The 24,330-nt window shown below is 42.2% G+C and overlaps 1 protein-coding gene across 1 annotated transcript in view; it reads left to right on the top strand.

Moving 5' to 3' along the window:
* The window catches only part of LOC136884172 (hepatic leukemia factor), a 75,857-nt gene extending 74,896 nt beyond the window's left edge, over positions 1–961 (top strand). The window contains exon 4 of the mRNA XM_067156210.1: positions 827–961. Within this exon, the coding sequence (XP_067012311.1) occupies positions 827–961 (135 nt within the window). The remainder of the gene's footprint in view (positions 1–826) is intronic.
* Positions 962–24,330: the final 23,369 nt, after the last annotated feature.

Below are 24,330 nucleotides of genomic sequence, written 5' to 3'. Positions count from 1 at the left end.
GCGCTGGCCTTCTGACCCCAACTTGGCAAGTTCGATCCTGGCTCAGTCCAGTTGTATTTGAAGGTGCTCAAATACGTCAGCCTCGTGTCGGTAGATTTACTGGCACGTAAAAGAACTCCTGCGGGACTAAATTCCGGCACCTCGGAGTGTCCGAAAACCGTAAAAGAGTAGATAGTGGGACGTAAAGCAAATAACATTATTATTAAAACACTAATCATAGGAAAAAGATGGAAGGCATCCGACACTTCGAAAAACGAAGATATCGGCCAAAGGAAGACAAGGGCCACGAAGGGCGTGAAAATGAAAGAGTCCGTAGCCCTCGCAAACCTAATAGCGTCGGGGTCGGGAAAAAACAAGAGTTGACCAAGAGAGGTCGGATATGATCGATGAAAGTGAGGACCCTTGCACAAGTAAGTGGAAGCAATGCCAGGACTCAGCTAAGAACCCCGTGGGCGCCAACCCACGCTCGCAATTTAAGAGCTCCTGGGGACCGCCTCTTACGACAGTCAGGGGATACCGCCCCCACCCACACGGGGTCGTGGAAGTGTTCAAATCAATATCACTACGTATTGCATAACTACGAGCGGTATTTAAAAAACGTGGTGGTGGCAACCGTACCCTAGGAGGGTATATAGTATTGAATCAAAATCTCAAAAACCTATTTAAGTTGGTAGACTGAGAACCTTTACGGTTTACCTCGCTATTGAAATTTGCTCAGAGAGAATAGAAAATAATTTTGTAGGGTTTTTTTTTTCACGAACCTCCCTCCCCGCTATATCGCTCAAACCCACTGCTGTGGCTTATCAAGTGTTGTTGTTCCCAACAGATCGCACTTCGAGCCACCATCTTGGAGCACGAGAATGCCATCCTGCGCGCGCAGGTCCTCACTCTGCGCGAGGAGGCGCAGTCCCTGCGGCATCTGCTGCTCCAGCGGAAGGTGGAGATGGAGCGGACCACGTGACTTCGAACACTCACCAAGTTGTGCACCCCCTCATAGATTGAGATTTATCGAAGAGTTTTCACTAACTGCGAAAGCAACAAATATTTATTGCGTCCCGTTGTCAATGTTTTGTACAAATGTATAAAGACTTTCTGTACAGTATCGTGTATATCAGTTTGTTATGTGTTTGAGTACTATTCGAGAAATACAAGAAACTCTTAAATCCAGTTTTCCTTCTTTGACAATAATATTAGGTTTAGGTTTACCTCACACCTAGGCATGAAAGTGTACAGGCCCTATCCGAAGTATGAGAATTCCCGCATATTCAGAAACTGGGGGGAATCAGTGTTATAAAGAGAGTTCGATTGACGTATTCACCGTGCCGTGAACTGCTGCAACCTCGCCAGCTTTACCATTAATTTTTCTCAGATAAGTCGTCGTGGTGGTGATTATTGTTTCAAGACAAAGTGCAACTGGGCAATCATCCTCTATTAAGTATTAACACTAATCAGAAGGAAGTGGTGGTGGTGATTATTGTTTTAAGAGGAAGTACAACTAAGCAACCATCCTCTATGTAATACTGATCAGAGAGAAATAAAATGGAAGGGGTCCGGCACTTCGAAAAATGAAGATATCGGCTGAAGGAAGACAAGGGCCACGAAGACGTGAAAATGAAAAACTCCCTAGACCTCACAACCTAATACTCTCGGGGTCGGAAAGGAACAAGAGTTGACCAAGGGAGGGCGGATAGGATAGATAAAAGTCACCCACAGACACACGACATGCCACAGAGAACCTCCCGCTACGATAGTCACCTCGTGGACTGGTCGGGACATGGAACTGGACTCGTACGTAGGCAAATAATGACAGGAAGCGAAACCTGTAGGCTACACCTCCCCAACTGAAAGAATGGGTACAAAACATGAGGGATTTTTTAACACACACGAAAATTAGATGAATAAACTGATGAACAAAAAACGGTAAAGCATGGGATAATTACTTATATACAGAATGTTTCAAAAATGGGGGGGCATAATTTCAGGTATGTATTTGTTATATGTAGACAATCAAAATAGTTCATTACAACATGTGTCCGGAAATGCATCGTTTCTGAGTTATGGCCTTCACAACACTGAACTTCACCGGAACGTTTTCTTGGATCGAATGTTTCCTGATCGATGGGTAGGTAGAGGTGGCCCGATTGCTTGGTTTCCACGCTCAACTGATCTAAGCCTCTCGTTTTCTACTTGGGTGGCCATTTAAAATCATCGGTGTATTCGTCTCCGCTGTCCGATGTGGAAACCCTGCGGAATCGAATTGTGACATCGTGTGAGGTCTGTATTCAAGCAGAAAGTGGACATTTCGAACTTCTTCTGTAATGACAGTGACCTGCTTCCGGTGAAGTTCAGTGTTGTGAATGCCATAACTCGGAAATGAAGGATTTCCGGACACATGTTGTAATGCACTATTTTCATTGTCTAGATGTAACCAATACACACCTGAAATTATGCCCCCTATTTTTGAAACATCCTGTATAAAGTTGTATAGAGTATGTTACACGTAGAGCAAAACACCAAGTATCGTCGAGAGTAGCCACAATCGTCTCTTCCAAAATAATAACCACACCCCAGAATATCAACTCGCCCCGAAAATACGACGTGAAACACTTCAAGCACAAAACTGAGAAGCTGGACAGGTGCGGGAGAACTGTACAGGGATTCGCATATCAGTTGAGCTCGCAGCGAGCATCTCAAGGAACAACAGAAAACGTTAGATGAAGGAATGGCTGCCATAGTTACGAGACGGGTAAACAATCTCAACACTCAAACTAAAGGAAAATCAAATAGACAGGCCCAAAAGTAGCCGAAAGCAAAAATAAAAGAGAAATGAAAGTTAAATGAAAATAACACCCGTGAGATGCAGAGAATACCATAAATCACAGAAACACACAGAGAATAGAGATCCAAAAGTATAAGGACCGACGATAGGTCAGTGCGTCAAGCACATCACGAAAACAATCCGCAGAGCAAAACATGTATTCATAGACGCACGAGCTTGATTCAGACTCCACAGATCGTACTCGCCGGAAAGAGAGACAAGACTCACCCAAACTAGTCACCATATGCACGCCACATCGCCTCGCATGAACGAACATGAATACCGCAATATAATACCATATTTCAAAACGCTCAGCCATGAACGGAGACGACGAACAACAATGGTAGGTCTCAATGTAAAATCACAAGCAGGAACATCAACTAAGCAAACATGTATGCAAAGTACAAAGGAAAACAAAACACGCAAAGCAAAAGACAAAGATCTCCAGAAAACGAAAGTAAAAGGTCTGTAGAACGAACATCTCATAATAGTAGTATAATACAGGGATTCGGCGGCCACCTCCACCTCAGCCTCCCAGTGGCCACCTCCACCTCCACCTCAGCCAGAGGCCTCCCAGATGCCTCCTCCACCTCCACCTCAGCCAGAGGCCTCCTAGAGGTCTCCTCCACCTCCCGCGGGAAATTTGAATTTGTAAACAAAGCCACGTGCTTTTTGACAGCTGTCATCGACAACAACGCATCGCTAACCTCAGTACTGCCATCTTGACGGGCCTAAACCTCAGTAGTGCCAACTTAACCTAACTAGCGCGAGGTAAACAAAGCCACGTGCTTTTTGACAGCCACGTGCTTTTTGACAGATTTGTAAACAAAGCCACGTGCTTTTTGACAGCTCTCATCAACAACAACAACGCATCGCAAACCTCAGTACTACCATCTTGACGGGCCTAAACCTTAGTGGTACCAACTTAACCTAACTAGCATGAGGTAAACAAAGCCACGTGTTTTTTTGACAGCCACGTGCTTTTCGACAGATTTGTAAACAAAGCCACGTGCTTTTTGACAGCTGTCATCGACAACAACGCATCGCTAACCCCAGTACTGCCATCTTGACGGGCCTAAACCTCAGTAGTACCAACTTAACCTAACTAGCGCGAGATAAACAAAGCCACGTGCTTTTTGACAGCCACGTGCTTTTTTGACAGCTGTCATCCGCCATCTTTAAACTACAGAGCACCGTGCTGCCCTCTTTCGTCACCTGTCATCGGCAGTGCTGCCATCTTGACGGGCCTAAACCTTAGTGCTACCAACTTAACCTCACTAGCTCGAGATAAACAAATCCACGTGCTTTTTGACAGCTACGTGCTTTTTTGATAGCTGTCATCCGCCATCTTTAATCTATAGAGCACAGTGCTGCCCTCTTTAGCTACTTACCTTTGAAATGTGGTGGCGGATAATTTGAAAAATGCTTTTCGACAAGCAGCCATCTTTAATCCAGAGAGAACAGTGCTGCCCTCTATGTGGTGGCGGCAAATTGAAAAATTCCACATGCTCTTGTTTGAAAACAAACACGTGCTTTTTTGACAGCTGTCATCTGCCATCTTTAATCTATAGAGCACAGTGCTGCCCTCTTTAATTTGAAATGTGGTGGTGATAAATTCCACGTGCTCTTGTTTGGAAACAAAGTCACGTGCAGCTGTCATCCGCCATCTTTAATCAACAGAGCACTGTGCTACTATCATGCGGGCAATTTCATCACCTGTCATCCACCATCTTTAATCCACAGAACACCGTGCTGCCCTCTTTATGGCTACTACCTTAAGCACGTAGTAGCGGACAATTTGAAAAGTTCTGTTAGCTATCATCCGCCATCTTTAATCAAGAGAGCACCGTGCTGCCATCTTTAGCTAGATACCTTTGAAATGTGGTGGCGGCAAATTGAAAAATTCCACGTGCTCTTGTTTGGAAACAAACTCACGTGCTTTTTCGACAGCTACCATCCGCCATCTTTAATCAACAGAGCATAGTGCTGCCCTCTTTAGTTTGAAATGTGATGACGGCAAATTCCACGTGCTCTTGTTTGGTAAACATAGCCATGTGCTTTTTTGACAGCTGTCATCCGCCATCTTTAATCCAGAGAGCACCGTGCTGCCCTCTTTATCGTAGTAGATGTAAATTCGTCACCTGTCATCCGCAGTGCTGCCATCGTTAGCTAGATACCTTTGAAATGTGGTGGCGGATAATTTAAAAAAGAAAAATTCTACAGCAGCCCTCTCTCGACGCTAATTGCATAAGATGGCGGCTATACATGACTCCTTAAGGGTGCTTACGCAAGATGGCTGCTATACACAGGTTCTTATGAGACTCCCTTGGGATGCTTGCGCAAGATGGCAGTTATACATGGCTCCTTATGAGATGCCCTAGGGATGCTTGCGCAAGATAGCGGCTGCTCTTATGGGACGGCTTAAGGGTCCTTGCACAAGATGGCTTGAGACGTCCTAAGGATGCTTGCGCAAGATGGCGGACACAAGATGGCGGCTATACATAACTCCTTATGAGACGCTTTAAGGGTGCTTGCGCAAGATGGTTGCTACTCTTAGCTTAGAGGCTAACGTGTCGTGCTAGTTCGATTCATTAAATTTAGGGCTTAAATGCAAAATGTTAAATATATCGAAAACGGTGCACCGTAGAGCAAAACGGACAACATTTTTCTGCCTAATACCTAGGTTCGCAGTATGAGGAACAAGTAAAACATAGTCTAATGATGGGATCAACGGTTCGGTTCCTACTTAGGCCCTTTGGCATTTGCTCTGTTTTAGCTTGTATTGAAGCGAGTCTTCGTAACATGATCAGGTCTAGCTATGGTAGAGAGTATAACGTACCGTGCTGGTTCGATTCATTAAATTTGGAGGCTTAAATGCAAAATGTTAAATATCTCGAAAACGGACAAAATTTTTCCGCCTAATACGTAGGTTCGTAGTATCAGGAACAAGAAAAAACATAGTCTAATGATGAGATCAACGGTTCGATTCCTACTTAAGCCCTTTGGCATTGGCAGCTATCTATTTCTACAAGATGGTGGCTGCTCTTATGAGACACAAGATGGCTTGAGACGTCCTAGGGATGCTTACGCAAGATGGCAGACACAAAATGGTGACTATACATAGCTCCTTATGAGACGGCCTAGGGGTGCTCGCACAAGATGGCGGCTACTCTGATGAAGAAAGCTAGCTTAGAGGCTACTGCGCAAGATAACAGCTGCTGTTATGCATGCGGTGGAGGGCAATTTGAAATTCTATGTGCTTAATCAACAGAGCACCCTGCTGCCCTCTTTAGCTGAAATGTGGTGGTGGATAATTTGAAAAATTCTTTTGACAGCTATCATCTTTAAAAACAATGGCGACTATACATAGGCTGTTAAGGCCTCCTCCTCCTCCTCCTCCTCCTCCTCCTCCTCCTCCTCCTCCCCTCCTCCTCCTCCTTCTCTACCTCCTCCTCCGCCTCTTATGTCAAGGCATAGCTTTATATCGAACAAGTTTAAACCTGCATCGCGAAGGCAAGCGTGTGCAGTGATAACATTATTGTGCATGTTTACACTTTCGAAACATAAGAAGAGTAGAATCAAACGCTGTACTCGATACGACATGTGATCAGAACATTGATTGATGCGTTCAGAAAACAAAATAAGTGATCAAGACTAGAATCGAACGATGTACTCAATACATCATGTGTTTAGAATATGTCAGGGGATACGCTTGTTCTAAGAAGATCAGATTGAAACATAACAAGACTAGAATAGAACACTGTAATCGATGTTGTTAACTTCAACATGTGATCAGAACATTGATTGATGTGTTCAGAACACAAAATAAGTGATCATGACTAGAATCGAACACTGTACTCGATACAACATGTGATCAGAACATTGATCGACGTGTTCAGAACACGAAATAAGTGATCAAGACTAGAATCGAACACTGTACTCAATACAACATGTGTTTAGAACATGTTAGGGGGTACCCTTGTTATAAGAAGATCAGAATGAAACATAACAAGACTAGAATCGAACACTGTAATCGATGTTGTTAACCTCAACATATGATCAGAACATTGTTTGATGTGTTCAGAGCAAAAGTACAATTTTGATGATTTGCTTAGTGTAAAATCAAAAACTATGGAAACACACTGTGCACATATCGCGTAGCTAACTCGCTCAGTAAGCAATATCGCAAAACTACAACTTCAATGATTTGCATAGTGAAAACATCAAAAACACACTGTACCCATACTGCGCAGCTAACTCGCTCGGTAAACGATATAGCCAAAGTATAACTTCAAATTATTTACCTTCCATCATTCGTCTTGTGTGTAAAAATCAGTCGAACAAGTTATCGCATAAACATGGCTGAAAAAAAAATCGTGATAGGGTATGGAACCCAGGGGTTACATCTTATCAGAAGGGCAAAAAGGATGAAAGGACTCTTCCTCCTCCTTACCGCACATTCCTTGAAGGGCTAATTGGCTGAAGGGCTAATGGGCAAAAGGGCTAAAGGGCTAAAGGGCTAATGGGCTAAAGGGCTAAAGGAGCAACAACCTCGTCGATCGCTATCAACAAGAACGCTTGTACTTTGTTAAGTGTAGAAAATTAATCTTTATTTGTAAATGGTTTCATGTTCAGAACAAGGAATGGAAAATCCCCGAGGTGCGATGAGTTACGTTTTTCGAACTAGTGTTTGGAACACTGAACTTTTCAAGATGATAGCAGAGAGTTTAGCAATGTTCTGTTGTTGGATTTTAAATTCCGCGCTACAACATGCATAAGGTGGTAGCCTTGAGGTTTACCGCCGTAAAGATGGCAAGAGTGAGGTTAACAATGTTCTGTTGTTGGATTTTAAATTCCGCGCTATAACATGCATAAGGTGGCAGCCTTGAGGTTTACCGCCGTAAAGATGGCAGCAGTGAGGTTAGCGACGCTCTATTGTCCTTCAAAGTGAGGTTAGGGTTCGTCAAGAAGACAGCTGTCAAAAAAGCACGTGGCTATGTTTACCAAACAAGAGCACGTGGCTGTGACGTCACGGTCACGTAATCAATCCTTAGCTCGACGTCGTTAAGAGCAGTATTAGGGTTAGCTATGCTTAAAAGTCTTGGGAACAGAGCAGCAGTATGAATTGCTATGTTTCAAAGCGTGTACACATGACCTATCGATTTTGCATGCATCAAATATCGTACTAAATTTCTTCCGCTAGATTGTGCTGCTATCTTAGCATAACCTATACCCATGAACTTAAAGTACAATGAATAGTCATGTTTCAAAGCGTGTACACATCAACTATCGAATTTGCATGTATCGACTCTCATACTAAACTTCTGCAGGTAGATTGTGCTGCTATCTCAGCATAACTAAGACGCATGAACTTAAAGAACAAAGAATAGCTATATCTCAAAACGTGTACTCATTACCTATCGATTTTGCAAGCATCGACTCTCGTACTAAACTTCTTCCGCTAGATTGTGCTGCTATCTTAGCGTAACCTATACGCATGACCTCAAGGTATAAAGAATAGCCATGTTTCAAAGCGTGTACACATTACCTATCGACTTTGCATGCAACAAATATCGTACTAAACTTCTTCCGCTAGGTTGTGCTGGTATCTAAGCATAACTTATATACATGAACTTAAAGTACGAAGAATAGCCATGTTTCAAAGCGTGTACACATTACTTATTGATTTTGCATTCATCGAATCTCGTACTAAATTTCTTCCGCTAGATTGTGCTGCTATCTTAACATAACCTATACCCATGAACTTAAAGTACAATGAATAGTCATGTTTCAAAGCGTGTACGCATCAACTATCGATTTTGCATGTATCGACTCTCGTACAAAACTTCTTCAGGTAGATTGTGCTGCTATCTTAGCATAACTAAGACGCATGAACTTAAAGTACAAAGAATAGCTATGTTTCAAAGCGTGTACACATTACCTAATGATTTTGCAAGCATCGACTCTCGTACTAAACTTCTTCCACTAGATTGTGCTAAAATCGTGTAAGCGTGATGCTATCTTAGCATAATCTATCGATTTTACATGCATCGACTATCGCAAGCATAACTAAGACGCATGAACTTAAAGTACAAAGAATAGCCTTGTTTCAAAGCGTGTACACATTACCTATCGATAATGTATGTATCGAATATCGTACTAAACTTCTTCCGCTAGATTGTGCTGCTATCTTAGCATAACCTATACGCATGACTTTAAGGTACAAAGAATAGCTATGTTTCAAAGCGTGTACACATTACCTATCGACTTTGCATGTATCGACTCTCGTACAAAACTTCTTCAGGTAGATTGTGCTGCTATCTTAGCATAACTAAGACGCATGAACTTAAAGTACAAAGAATAGCTTTGTTTCAAAGCGTGTACACATTACCTAATGATTTTGCAAGCATCGACTCTCGTACTAAACTTCTTCCACTAGATTGTGCTAAAATCGTGTAAGCGTGCTGCTATCTTAGCATAACCTATCGATTTTACATGCATCGACTATCGCAAGCATAACTAAGGCGCATGAACTTAAAGTACAAAGAATAGCCTTGTTTCAAAGCGTGTACACATTACCTATCGATAATGTATGTATCGAATATCGTACTAAACTTCTTCCGCTAGATTGTGCTGCTATCTTAGCATAACCTATACGCATGACTTTAAGGTACAAAGAATAGCTATGTTTCAAAGCGTGTACACATTACCTATCGACTTTGCATGTATCGACTCTCGTACAAAACTTCTTCCGCTAGGTTGTGCTGCTATCTTAGCATAACTCATACACATGAACTTAAAGTACAAAGAATAGCTATGTTTCAAAGTGTGTACACAACACCTATCGATTTTGCATGCATCGAATCTCGTACTAAACTTCTTCCGCTAGATTGTGCTGGTATCTTAGCATAACTTATACCCATGAACTTAAAGTACAAAGAATAGCCATGCTTCAAAGCGTGTACACGTCACCTATCGATTTTGCATGCATCAAATATCGTACTAAACTTCTTCCGCTAGATTGTGCTGCTATCTTAGCATAACCTGTACGCATGAACTTAAAGTACAAAGAATAGCCTTGTTTCAAAGCGTTTACACATTACCTAATGATTTTGCACGAAACGACTATCATGCTAAACTTTTTCCACTAGATTGTGCTAAAAACATGTAAGTGTGCTGTATCTTAGCATAACCTATCGATTTTACATGCTTCGACTATCGTACTAGACTTCTTCCGCTAGAGCATGTAGCAATCGCTTTTGTGTATCCCTAACCCATGTGCACGAACTTAAAGCTTAAAGATGAGCTATGTTCTAAAGCGTGTACACATCACCTATCGATAATGTATCGAATATCATACTAAACTTCTCCTGCTAGAGCGTACGAGTATCGCTTGTGCGTGCATGAACTTAAAGCATAAAGAATAGCAATGTATAAAAATCTTGTAAACAAAGCAGCAGCATTACGTATAGTCAAGATTAAATGCGTGCACACATCATGTATCCATGACGCACACAGTACTAAACTTATTCCATTAGAATGTACAAAGTTCGCATGTGTTTGTACTGCTATCTTAGCATAGCCTATGTGCATGAACTTAAAGCATAAAGAATAGTTATGTGTAAAAAATCTTGTGAACATAGCAGAGTGTTAACTACGTAGGTGTAGACATTGAACTTTACATGCTGAGGCAACATACTACGTGACCGTGACGTCACGACCACGTGCTCTTGTTTGGTAAACATAGCCACGTGCTTTTTGACAGCTGTCTTCTTGACGAACCCTAACCTCACCTTGAAGGACAATAGAGCGTCGCTAACCTCACTGCTGCCATCTTTACGGCGGTAAACCTCAAGGCTGCCACCTTATGCATGTTATAGCGCGGAATTTAAAATCCAACAACAGAACATTGTTAACCTCACTCTTGCCATCTTTACGGCGGTAAACCTCAAGGCTACCACCTTATGCATGTTGTAGCGCGGAATTTAAAATCCAACAACAGAACATTGCTAAACTCTCTGCTATCATCTTGAAAAGTTCAGTGTTCCTAACACTAGTTCGAAAAACGTAACTCATCGCACCTCGGGGATTTTCCATTCCTTGTTCTGAACATGAAACCATTTACAAATAAAGATTAATTTTCTACACTTAACAAAGTACAAGCGTTCTTGTTGATAGCGATCGACGAGGTTGTTGCTCCTTTAGCCCTTTAGCCCATTAGCCCTTTAGCCCATTAGCCCTTTAGCCCTTTAGCCCTTTTGCCCATTAGCCCTTCAGCCAATTAGCCCTTCAAGGAATGTGCGGTAAGGAGGAGGAAGAGTCCTTTCATCCTTTTTGCCCTTCTGATAAGATGTAACCCCTGGGTTCCATACCCTATCACGATTTTTTTTAGCCATGTTTATGCGATAACTTGTTCGACTGATTTTTACACACAAGACGAATGATGGAAGGTAAATAATTTGAAGTTATACTTTGGCTATATCGTTTACCGAGCGAGTTAGCTGCGCAGTATGGGTACAGTGTGTTTTTGATGTTTTCACTATGCAAATCATTGAAGTTGTAGTTTTGCGATATTGCTTACTGAGCGAGTTAGCTACGCGATATGTGCACAGTGTGTTTCCATAGTTTTTGATTTTACACTAAGCAAATCATCAAAATTGTACTTTTGCTCTGAACACATCAAACAATGTTCTGATCATATGTTGAGGTTAACAACATCGATTACAGTGTTCGATTCTAGTCTTGTTATGTTTCATTCTGATCTTCTTATAACAAGGGTACCCCCTAACATGTTCTAAACACATGTTGTATTGAGTACAGTGTTCGATTCTAGTCTTGATCACTTATTTCTGTTCTGAACACGTCGATCAATGTTCTGATCACATGTTGTATCGAGTACAGTGTTCGATTCTAGTCATGATACTTATTTTGTGTTCTGAACACATCAATCAATGTTCTGATCACATGTTGAAGTTAACAACATCGATTACAGTGTTCTATTCTAGTCTTATGTTTCAATCTGATCTTCTTAGAACAAGCGTATCCCCTGACATATTCTAAACACATGATGTATTGAGTACATCGTTCGATTCTAGTCTTGATCACTTATTTTGTTTTCTGAACGCATCAATCAATGTTCTGATCACATGTCGTATCGAGTACAGCGTTTGATTCTACTCTTCTTATGTTTCGAAAGTCTAAACATGCACAATAATGTTATCGCTGCACACGCTTGCCTTCGCGATGCAGGTTTAAACTTGTTCGATATAAAGCTATGCCTTGACATAAGAGGCGGAGGAGGAGGTAGAGAAGGAGGAGGAGGAGGGGAGGAGGAGGAGGAGGAGGAGGAGGAGGAGGAGGAGGAGGAGGCCTTAACAGCCTATGTATAGTCGCCATTGTTTTTAAAGATGATAGCTGTCAAAAGAATTTTTCAAATTATCCACCACCACATTTCAGCTAAAGAGGGCAGCAGGGTGCTCTGTTGATTAAGCACATAGAATTTCAAATTGCCCTCCACCGCATGCATAACAGCAGCTGTTATCTTGCGCAGTAGCCTCTAAGCTAGCTTTCTTCATCAGAGTAGCCGCCATCTTGTGCGAGCACCCCTAGGCCGTCTCATAAGGAGCTATGTATAGTCACCATTTTGTGTCTGCCATCTTGCGTAAGCATCCCTAGGACGTCTCAAGCCATCTTGTGTCTCATAAGAGCAGCCACCATCTTGTAGAAATAGATAGCTGCCAATGCCAAAGGGCTTAAGTAGGAATCGACCGTTGATCTCATCATTAGACTATGTTTTTTCTTGTTCCTGATACTACGAACCTACGTATTAGGCGGAAAAATTTTGTCCGTTTTCGAGATATTTAACATTTTGCATTTAAGCCTCCAAATTTAATGAATCGAACCAGCACGGTACGTTATACTCTCTACCATAGCTAGACCTGATCATGTTACGAAGACTCGCTTCAATACAAGCTAAAACAGAGCAAATGCCAAAGGGCCTAAGTAGGAACCGAACCGTTGATCCCATCATTAGACTATGTTTTACTTGTTCCTCATACTGCGAACCTAGGTATTAGGCAGAAAAATGTTGTCCGTTTTGCTCTACGGTGCACCGTTTTCGATATATTTAACATTTTGCATTTAAGCCCTAAATTTAATGAATCGAACTAGCACGACACGTTAGCCTCTAAGCTAAGAGTAGCAACCATCTTGCGCAAGCACCCTTAAAGCGTCTCATAAGGAGTTATGTATAGCCGCCATCTTGTGTCCGCCATCTTGCGCAAGCATCCTTAGGTCGTCTCAAGCCATCTTGTGCAAGGACCCTTAAGCCGTCCCATAAGAGCAGCCGCTATCTTGCGCAAGCATCCCTAGGGCATCTCATAAGGAGCCATGTATAACTGCCATCTTGCGCAAGCATCCCAAGGGAGTCTCATAAGAACCTGTGTATAGCAGCCATCTTGCGTAAGCACCCTTAAGGAGTCATGTATAGCCGCCATCTTATGCAATTAGCGTCGAGAGAGGGCTGCTGTAGAATTTTTCTTTTTTAAATTATCCGCCACCACATTTCAAAGGTATCTAGCTAACGATGGCAGCACTGCGGATGACAGGTGACGAATTTACATCTACTACGATAAAGAGGGCAGCACGGTGCTCTCTGTATTAAAGATGGCGGATGACAGCTGTCAAAAAAGCACATGGCTATGTTTACCAAACAAGAGCACGTGGAATTTGCCGTCATCACATTTCAAACTAAAGAGGGCAGCACTATGCTCTGTTGATTAAAGATGGCGGATGGTAGCTGTCGAAAAAGCACGTGAGTTTGTTTCCAAACAAGAGCACGTGGAATTTTTCAATTTGCCGCCACCACATTTCAAAGGTATCTAGCTAAAGATGGCAGCACGGTGCTCTCTTGATTAAAGATGGCGGATGATAGCTAACAGAACTTTTCAAATTGTCCGCTACTACGTGCTTAAGGTAGTAGCCATAAAGAGGGCAGCACGGTGTTCTGTGGATTAAAGATGGTGGATGACAGGTGATGAAATTGCCCGCATGATAGTAGCACAGTGCTCTGTTGATTAAAGATGGCGGATGACAGCTGCACGTGACTTTGTTTCCAAACAAGAGCACGTGGAATTTATCACCACCACATTTCAAATTAAAGAGGGCAGCACTGTGCTCTATAGATTAAAGATGGCAGATGACAGCTGTCAAAAAAGCACGTGTTTGTTTTCAAACAAGAGCATGTGGAATTTTTCAATTTGCCGCCACCACATAGAGGGCAGCACTGTTCTCTCTGGATTAAAGATGGCTGCTTGTCGAAAAGCATTTTTCAAATTATCCGCCACCACATTTCAAAGGTAAGTAGCTAAAGAGGGCAGCACTGTGCTCTATAGATTAAAGATGGCGGATGACAGCTATCAAAAAAGCACGTAGCTGTCAAAAAGCACGTGGATTTGTTTATCTCGAGCTAGTGAGGTTAAGTTGGTAGCACTAAGGTTTAGGCCCGTCAAGATGGCAGCACTGCCGATGACAGGTGACGAAAGAGGGCAGCACGGTGCTCTGTAGTTTAAAGATGGCGGATGACAGCTGTCAAAAAAGCACGTGGCTGTCAAAAAGCACGTGGCTTTGTTTATCTCGCGCTAGTTAGGTTAAGTTGGTACTACTGAGGTTTAGGCCCGTCAAGATGGCAGTACTGGGGTTAGCGATGCGTTGTTGTCGATGACAGCTGTCAAAAAGCACGTGGCTTTGTTTACAAATCTGTCGAAAAGCACGTGGCTGTCAAAAAAACACGTGGCTTTGTTTACCTCATGCTAGTTAGGTTAAGTTGGTACCACTAAGGTTTAGGCCCGTCAAGATGGTAGTACTGAGGTTTGCGATGCGTTGTTGTTGATGAGAGCTGTCAAAAAGCACGTGGCTTTGTTTACAAATCTGTCAAAAAGCACGTGGCTGTCAAAAAAAACACGTGGCTTTGTTTACCTCATGCTAGTTAGGTTAAGTTGGTACCACTAAGGTTTAGGCCCGTCAAGATGGTAGTACTGAGGTTTGCGATGCGTTGTTGTTGATGAGAGCTGTCAAAAAGCACGTGGCTTTGTTTACAAATCTGTCAAAATGCACGTGGCTGTCAAAAAGCACGTGGCTTTGTTTACCACGCGCTAGTTAGGTTAAGTTGGCACTACTGAGGTTTAGGCCCGTCAAGATGGCAGTACTGAGGTTAGCGATGCGTTGTTGTCGATGACAGCTGTCAAAAAGCACGTGGCTTTGTTTACAAATTCAAATTTCCCGCGGGAGGTGGAGGAGACCTCTGGGAGGCCTCTGGCTGAGGTGGAGGTGGAGGAGGCATCTGGGAGGCCTCTGGCTGAGGTGGAGGTGGAGGTGGCCACTGGGAGGCTGAGGTGGAGGTGGCCGCCGAATCCCTGTATTATACTACTCATAATGTATCGTCCGCGCAACTACGGCAACCAAAACGAATAAATACCTGCGTTATGCAGAGGCTCTACGTTGACTGAATGAGAGCCGGATACAGGACAAGATAAATACAAGTTAAGGACCACTTATAATTCAATACACTCTTTTCAAATCCCTTTTTGTCCATCTTCCCGAGGCCGTCCATTATGAGCCTCCCTATCAGAAATAGTCCTCTCAAGGAAGTGACCAAAAACAGATAGCCGAGAGGGCCATCTGCCACGTCACGTTCGGGTACATACCAACAATGACGTCGATGGCATAGCCACAGAGATATGATGTTTATGAATGGTGCACACCGGCACAAAAGTGAGGAGTCTGGCACAAGTTAGTAGAAAAAATGGTATGGCTTAGCTAAGGGCCCTATCGTCGCCTACCCATGCTCCCAAGTGGAGAGCCCCTGAGCCCCTTTTAGTCCCCTCTTACGACAGGCAGGGAATACCATGGGTGTTATTCTACCGCCCCCACCCACAGGGGTTAATAATTAAATCTTAAGATATTAGGTTATTTGTTTTCTGAAACCAGTTGAAAAGTTAAACTTTTCCTGGGATCTGTGTTTTCTTGCTTGTAATTGAAGTCTGAAAGGTAAACTCGATATTAGTTCGGTATTTTTGTTACTTTTCCCACAGAACACGGGCGGATGTCGTTTGTCATTGTGCTCGTATCGCCGATATTGTCGTGTGTGATTGGTTGGGATATGTTACTGATAAACTTCGCAACATGTGCGATTAGCCAGCCTGCTTGTGGCGACTTAATGTCGGTAATTATGATGAAAACTTGTGTCGTATTGCTTTGAGGCCGGTCAATACGCCACATCTGCACGAGACTACACTCCCGCTAATGTAAGGAGTGGTACCTGCGACTCCTACTAGGAGAATCTTCCTCGAGATTGTTGTCGAACTGGAAATTTCTTTTTAAACATGATTATGTGATATTTACTGTTATTTGGTAACACTGCAGCAAGAAATGATTATAACTCTTTCAGTAAGATACTGCTATATGTGTTCGCTGGACGTTTCATCTTCTTCAGATAAATCCAATTAATGTATCCATGATTTCTGACGATAAGTTATTCTTTGAAATTAATTGACCTGCGTGTTACAGAATAAAAATTGCCTTCTGCTTGAAAGACTCGTGTATTTGGCGGTGATGATTATTGTTTAAAGAGGAAGTAGGCCTACCAATGTGGTGGTGGTGGTGAATATTGTTTTAAGATGAAGTTCAACTAAGCAGCTATCTTGTATATAACACTTATCATAAGGTAACTTAGGGAGATCCCGACATGAGGGAGAACTCGACACTCTGGTAACCACAGTACTGCACAGGTCAAACTTGCAACTACATTTACTGGAGCCGCATGGTTTTGTGCTCATGGTCATCCTGTTAGCAGAAGATTCTCACTATAAATACCAGGCATATGAACAATTAAATGTGAGTAAGTAAGTGATATATGATTTAAAAGTAACTTGCTATAATATGATGAGTAGGTTGTGTAACGAAATAGGTAGATATGCGATACTTTTAAGATAATGTTTTACGTTAGGCGCACTAAGCAAGTTTCGGAGAAGCGGTGATATCATTTCCAAATTGCCAAACCTTCAACTTGGTAAGTGTTGCGACCTCTTGCCTGCCAATGAAACTCGGGGAGATCTAGACACGACAAGCTGGGAGATCTCGACCCCTGAATCTCTAAAACTGAATACATTTTTGGGGACATAGTTCAATGGTGCGTTAATACTGCAGTTTGGTAGGAGTAATAAATGATGACAATGTAGTGTTTTAGGATATTTATAATATTTTTGTAATGCGATATTTTTATAATAATGTTTGTATTGTTAAGTTAAACTTAAACTGCGAAGTTTGGAGACTGATGATAAAGTAGAAATTTCACATTAATAGTTCTGCATCCAAATGGTTATAGGTGGAGGATGCTACGGAAATATGTGTACAAAGGTCTGCTTGGACGATGGAATGCAGAAGATATGGCTGCTGCTATTAAGGACGTGAAAGAAAATGTAACTACTTTAGCAACAGCTGCGAAATATTTCAGTATTCCAAGGAATACACTCATATCCAGAATAGTATCTGGTATATCTACCAATAGAAAACTGGAAAAAAGAGCAACAATTGACAAAGCTATGGAGGACCAGTTAGTCAACCATCTTTTTCATCTCGATTCTAAAGGGTTTGGGCGAACAGTGACCGACTTACAAGAACTGGCTCTTAGATTCACTCAGAGGAATGGTAATAAGAAGCATATTTAAAAAACAAAATGCAATGGTTGGATATGACTGGGTTTTTCAAGAGCCTGGCAATATTTTCAATGTCAATAAAACTGGTGTTCAGGTCATATTTAAGGCAGGGAAGATTATCAGTGAAAAAGGAAAGAAAAACGTGTTTCACAGCACCACGGCAGAAAAGGGATCTACGGTAACAGTAATGGTGTGCGGTAATGCTATTGGATATGCTATCCCACCCTTTGTTATAATGAAAGGGATAAGGCAAAGATACACTCAAGAGGAATGCCCAGTGGATCAGTTGTTAAAATGTTCGAATCAGTGTATATGACCACTGATCACCTAAACCGTTACAAACATCGGGGCAGGATTCGGTTCATAATCAACGGACACTCAACGCACTGCGAAGATTCGGATGTGCTTGATAAGGCATCAGATGTATGAATAGAGATGTGTCGCTTCCCCCCCTATTCGCCACGGTGACTTCACAGGATTATCGGGAAATTTTAAAGAATAGGAAACAAGAAAATGAAAAGAATCCTTCAAATCGAAGGACAACAACGAGAACTCGGCGTGCGCAACGGGAAAGCTAGTTTCTCAAGCAGTCTTCTTCGCCCTGCGAATTACTGCGCAGTATGTGACGACAACCGTAATGAGGCATGGGTCCAATGTAGTGGGAAATGCAGAAAATGGTTCCACGAGATGTGTGTGGAAAATGGAAACGATGAGCAGTTTATATGTACCCACTGTGTACAATAGTTGTGTAACTATTCGGCGGTCCTACCTAGTGTCAGGTTCTCCCTAAGTGCGGGAGAAGTGGACATTACTACATCCTTTATTTATTTGATAATTTAACATGTTATGAAATGTTATTTTATTCCATAAATAATAGAAAACATAAACTAACTGTGTACAAATTCACCTAGGAAATAATTGAAATGTTTTACAAATAAATCACGAACAAAATTACAGGTTTTTGCTTAGCGTGTCGAGATATCCCTAAATTACTATACAGAAAAAATGGAAGGGATCCGACACTTTGAAAAATGAAGGTATCGGCCAAAGAAAAATAAGGGTCATGAAGGGCGTGAAAATGAAATACTCTCTAGGGCAGGGCCTCTCAAACGCCCAAACTCTCACGCGTGCAGAGCACGGTGCATAGGCTCTGTGCACTGTGCATCGGTACGCTTCGCCTCAACTCGGCTTGACTCGGATGGTGTAGTGTGCTGAGAGCGACGAAGCGTTTGGTGGTAGACGACGTGTTTATCAGTGAAATAGATAAGCGCACGACAACAACATAATAATGGAGCAACCTGTTTCGAAGAAAGCAAAGACTTCCGAAAGTCCATTTCAATCGAACTGGGAACTTCCGTACTTTTTTTTGTTTGTTTGTCGTGACGATAACGCCAAATGCTTAATCTGTGGGACGATAATTACGTGCGTAAGAAAATCGTCTATTGAAAGACACTACAACAGAATACATTCGGAAAATTATTGTGAAATCATAGGAGACGTCAGAGAGAAAGAATTAAGGAAGTTGAAACAGCTTGAAGAAGAGCATTCTATATCCACAAATGAGGTTTGTTCCAGTACTGTAGCATTTTCATTTTTGGTTACGGGTTCTGCATTTCTTAAAAATTATGTTTACATTCCTCTCAAACATGTATGTGTATTTCTAATTCACTTTTTTAATTTTTTTAATAACACTGGTAACCTTGTCCCATACAACTGTGCGTCTCCGCTCACCACACGTAAACATTTCGCCGTGGGGGAGAAACAGCAGTGAAGGTGAGGAACGCGGAGACAGGCCGAACGGGGAGACAGGTGTAGGGAGAGAGGAGTGGGGGGTCTGCACTCTGGTCAACCAAGCGAAGTCGTCTTTTGCACCGTGCACAGTGCATGCACCACGCGCATGCACCCTGAGAGGCCCTGCTCTAGGGTGTTAAATGAACAAGAGTTGACCGAGGGAGGTCAAATAGGAAAGATGAAGGCAGGAGCCTGACACAAGTAGGCCTAAGTGGAAACAATGCCACGCTCAAGTAGGGGACCTGTGGTCATTGGCTCCAGGCTCGTGGAAGGAATAAATCTGTCATTTCTGTTTAAAAGCAATCTTGGAGGTTATTAGGCTTACATAGCGCCAGAATAGAACCCATTATTAGCTTGATAATGGCAGTTGTTACATTGTCAACGGAAACGTACGTTGTATAACATGGGGCAATGAGTACTCCATGTAAAGCATTCTGCTTGTATTAGAACTGAAATACACTGTTAACACTTACAGAAGTAACCTGCTACTTAACAAACGTATACAAGTCAAACCTTCAGTAATAATAAAACGAAATCTGCATACGCCTACGTATCTCCATCAACTTATATCTTGACCAGCTTCACATTTAGCCAGCTGTGCGATGAAATGAACTATATTGTCCACCATACCCGCATCGATAAAGAATCCCAAAGCATTGTTAGCAAGGCTTTACGACCGGGTCTAATGAACACAACATGACGCCTCCGTATGCGAGGTTTGGACGATCATCGATGACCGTGCTCGACTCTTTCTTCCCCTAATTGGTACTTATATAGAGTTTAGTATCTCTTATACATCCCTAGTCGTTCTGGTGTTCAGCTGGTCAGAGGAAATAAAGCAGAGCTTAAAAGAAATGAACATCACAGAAGATACCATCAGGGATCGCAAGGCTTTTGGAACTCAGGTTGCTCAGCACACGTTCACGGAAAAGGCTAAAAGAACCGCAGGGAAAGAATGGACGGAAGAACGCAAGAGATTTTGGGAGGAGAAGAAGAACAAAGGAAAACCATTATCAAGCTAACAAGTTCCAACGCGCTCTGTAAACGGGCATAACGAAGAAAAATTCCACATAACTTATGTTTCAGGAAACAAGACGGAAAATTGGCGTTTACTAATAAAGAAAACTGCCAAGAACTTGCACGGTACTTCTCAGAACTTCTTAACTGCCCCGAACCCACTGAACGATTTCTTGAAGAAGTATCCAGTTTCACTTACCCAGAATCACCTCCACCAAACCAGGAAGAAATTCAGAGCCACATTAAACGACTAAAGAACAACAGAATCTCAGGAAGAGACGGGATTGTTGCAGAATTTCTTAAGAATCTTGGTCCCAATTCACTCAAAGGACTCACAGAAATCATACAGAAAATCTGGAAAAACGAAAAACTCCCCGAAGACAGGAAATGTGCCTTGATTCACCCACTTCACAAAAAAGGAGACAAAACTCCTTGAAGTCGGCTACAAAATTTTCTCTGCATGCCTGCTGAAAAGAATACAAGAATAACTCGAGCATAAGATTGGTGAATATCAAGCTGGGTTCCGCCCTCACAGATCGTGCACTGAACAGATCTTCAACCTCAAAACCGCTCTAAAATTCAGGGCCCTCAGAAACCTTCCAATCATCTGTACCTTCGTAGATTTCAAGAAGGCTTATGATTCAATTGATCGTCAAACTCTGTTCAGCATCCTGAAAGAACAGGGACTAGACTCCAAAACGCTAAACTTGACCAAACAGATCCCCACTGACACGAAGTCAAGAGTAAAATTCATGGGAGAAATCTCAGACGAATTCATGATAAAAACTGGTGTCCGGCAAGGAGATGGACTATCACCTCTCCTCTTCAACCTCGTCCTAGATAAGGTGATGTGGAAATGGGAAAAAGAACTGAAAGCAGAAAATAGCTGGAACCCAGTAAACATTGGGACACAAAAAAACAAGCTTGATATTCCATGCTTAGCCTTCGCGGATGACCTGGCCCTTTTGTCCAGTGATGAAGTTACAGTGATAAATCAAGTTGAAATTCTCCAAGAATGTGCCAGAAAGGTCGGACTTCATATCTTCTTCCAGAAAACGGAATTTTTGTGTTCAAAACTAGACATCCTTAGTCTCGGTACGAAATGCGGACAAATCAAAAGAGTCCCTCAATTCAAATACCTGGGCGAAATCCTCGAACCAACCGGACAAGAAAAAATAGCCCAAAACGACCGTGTCCAAAAACTCAGAAGAGCATATGGGAGAACAAGAGAAATCTACAACAAAAAATGTATGTCTCTCCACGTTAAGATTAAACATTACAATACCGTAATCAAACCCGAGGCTTTATATGCAGGGGAATCTCTAACGCTTCATAAAAAGGGCGAGCTGGAAAATATCCTAAAAGAAGAGAGAAAATCATGAGGAAAATTTTAGGACCAAGACACACGGAGGAAAGGTACCGCCTCCAAACCCGGAAATCCACAGAGGCTTCCAGAAATTAGACTAACCCACCAAGTTCTTGAAAGAGTTGATAAACTGAAGAATTTCTCTTGGATACAACAAACAAAAGCGGACATGAACAATGCACAAATTCAACCTGAAGAAATTTTGAATCGAAATATAGACTATAGAAAGAAAATAGACAAGTGGGAAGTTACTCCAGAGAATGAAGTACCAAAAAGAGCAGGTACCAAGTGGACGGAAGAAAGGAAGAGGATCTTTAGTCAACGGATGAAAGCATCCAGAATCCTCCGCAAACGAAATCATAAATAAAGATTCGTGTGTTCCGAAAGGGACAATTCACGCATAATAATAATAATAATAATAATAATAATAATAATAATAATAATAATAATAATAATAATAATAATAACGAAAATCGTCCACTAATAATTTTGACCATTTATGTATAGTAATTATGTCATAAATATCTGGATGTTATTTTACCGCCTCCACCCACAGGGGGAACTGACCATTCAGCCAAGCAGTCAGACAAAAAAAAAAAAAAACACGTAGGCTGTATTGCTGACTGTACAGTATTTTGGCTATTTAATTTGAAGAACGCTATAAATCGTGTTCATTAATATTATGTGACACGGTACATTCCATTGGTAACACTCTGCATTTATCGTTGAATGTACAGTCGCAACCGGTTATACCGACTCCGAAGGAACCGTTATAGGCGATAGTCGCACTAACCGGTCTTCTTCTTTTTTGCTAAAATGGCGTCTGTAAGTTTTACGCTGCACACATGCATGCTTAATTAACAAAATAAGTTGTAAAAAGTTTTGAAAAGTGGAATGAGTACTGCATTTATGGAATGGAACTGAGAGGATTTTTTTTTCCTAATGCTTACACATTACGTCCAGCAATAATATGTGACAAAGATATAAAATAATACGCGAGGAAAGAAGTAGCAACAATGTAATTGATCAGTAATAGCCGGGCTGAGTGACTCAGAAGGTTAAGGCGCTGGCCTTCTAAGTGGCAGGTTCGATCCTGGCTCAATCCGGTGGTATTTAGAAGGTACTCAAATACGTCAGCATCGTGTCGGTAGATTTACTGGCACGTAAAAGAACTCCCGCGGGCAAAAATTCCGGCACCTCAGCGTCTCCGAAAACCGTAATAGTTACTGGGCCCAAATATAATTACTATTATTACTATTCTTTCTTTCTTCTTAATCCATTTACCCTCCAGGGTTGGTTTTCCCTCGGACTCGGCGAGGGATCCGACCTCTACCGCCTCAAGGGCAGTGTCCTGAAGCGTGAGACTTACAAGATAAAACTGAGCAGGAGGACCAGTCTGTCTCACCTGCTATGCTGAACAGGGGCCTTGTGGGGGTGGTAAGACAAGGAAGAGGGAAGAAAGCGGACGTGGCCTTAAGTTAGGTAACTTACCATCCCGGCGAGAAGAAGTAGGAAACAACGGAAAATCACTTCGAGGATGGCTGAGGAGGGAATACCCCCCCCCCTCTACTCAGTTGACTTCCCGAGGCTGAGTGGACCCCGCTCCAGCCCTCGTACTACTTTTCAAATTTCGTGGCAGAGCCGGGAATCGAACACCGGCCTCCGGGGATGGCAGCTAATCACACTAACCACTACATCACAGAGGCCGATATTATTATTATTATTATTATTATTATTATTATTATTATTATTATTATTATTATTATTATTATTATTATTATTATTATGTCGTACGCGGTCTTGGCTGATAAATGAAATATTATCTCTGTCCTTCCATAGTGTAGAATGTGTGAACACACCCAATTCCTTGGCGATGGTGACTATTGTTTCCTCATTTTGTAATCGCCATATTATGTGTGACTTTTGTTCAGTATCAAACACATTCCCCTTTATTTTGCGACATCTTGACAGCGATGTTTGGCTTGACTATTTGACAGACTGATTTTAAATCTACAATCCATTGAAAACAAGAGTTTGAAAACAAGAGTTTGAAAACAAGCTTTACATTGCTTTCAACAATCCCCAAACGCGTATCAACACTGGACGATGGCGCCAACTGCTGCCTCTCCAGTAAATCTCGTTAATTAGCAAGATTAACAGCCAACAAGTGCTATTTGTGACTTTCTCAGTGTAACTAATCAGTATGTCCGCTAAAGAAGCTGTTCGTCGTGTAGCGTCTATTGAAGAAGTTATGAAGGACTTCCAAGGCCGCCTGGAACACGTCGCAAGCTGCACCTGCCGCGCTGAGTTCTCCCAGTTCCAAGAAAAGGTGTCTAGTGAGCTGAAAGACATAACAAAAAAACTGGAATTTACTGAACAGCGCCTCGAACAACAGTCCGAACTGTTTAGTGCTGCATGAGGAGCCGGCAGAGAACGTTATCAACACGATGAAGGGCAAGTTAACTATGTCTGATATAGATCGTTGCCATCGTTTAGGAGTGCTAAAACGAACCACAGCTCAGGTTGATGCTACGGGTAAGCGCCCTATAATTATAAAGTTCGTGCGTTACCATGACCGGGACAGAGTTTGGAGGGCCAAGCGGCTGTTAAAAGGAACTGGCCTT

Source organism: Anabrus simplex, chromosome 12, assembly GCF_040414725.1.
Source record: "Anabrus simplex isolate iqAnaSimp1 chromosome 12, ASM4041472v1, whole genome shotgun sequence".
Lineage (NCBI taxonomy): Eukaryota > Metazoa > Arthropoda > Insecta > Orthoptera > Tettigoniidae > Anabrus > Anabrus simplex.
The sequence above is the reverse complement of the archived record's forward strand: the minus strand, read 5'-3'. Positions and strand labels throughout refer to the sequence as shown.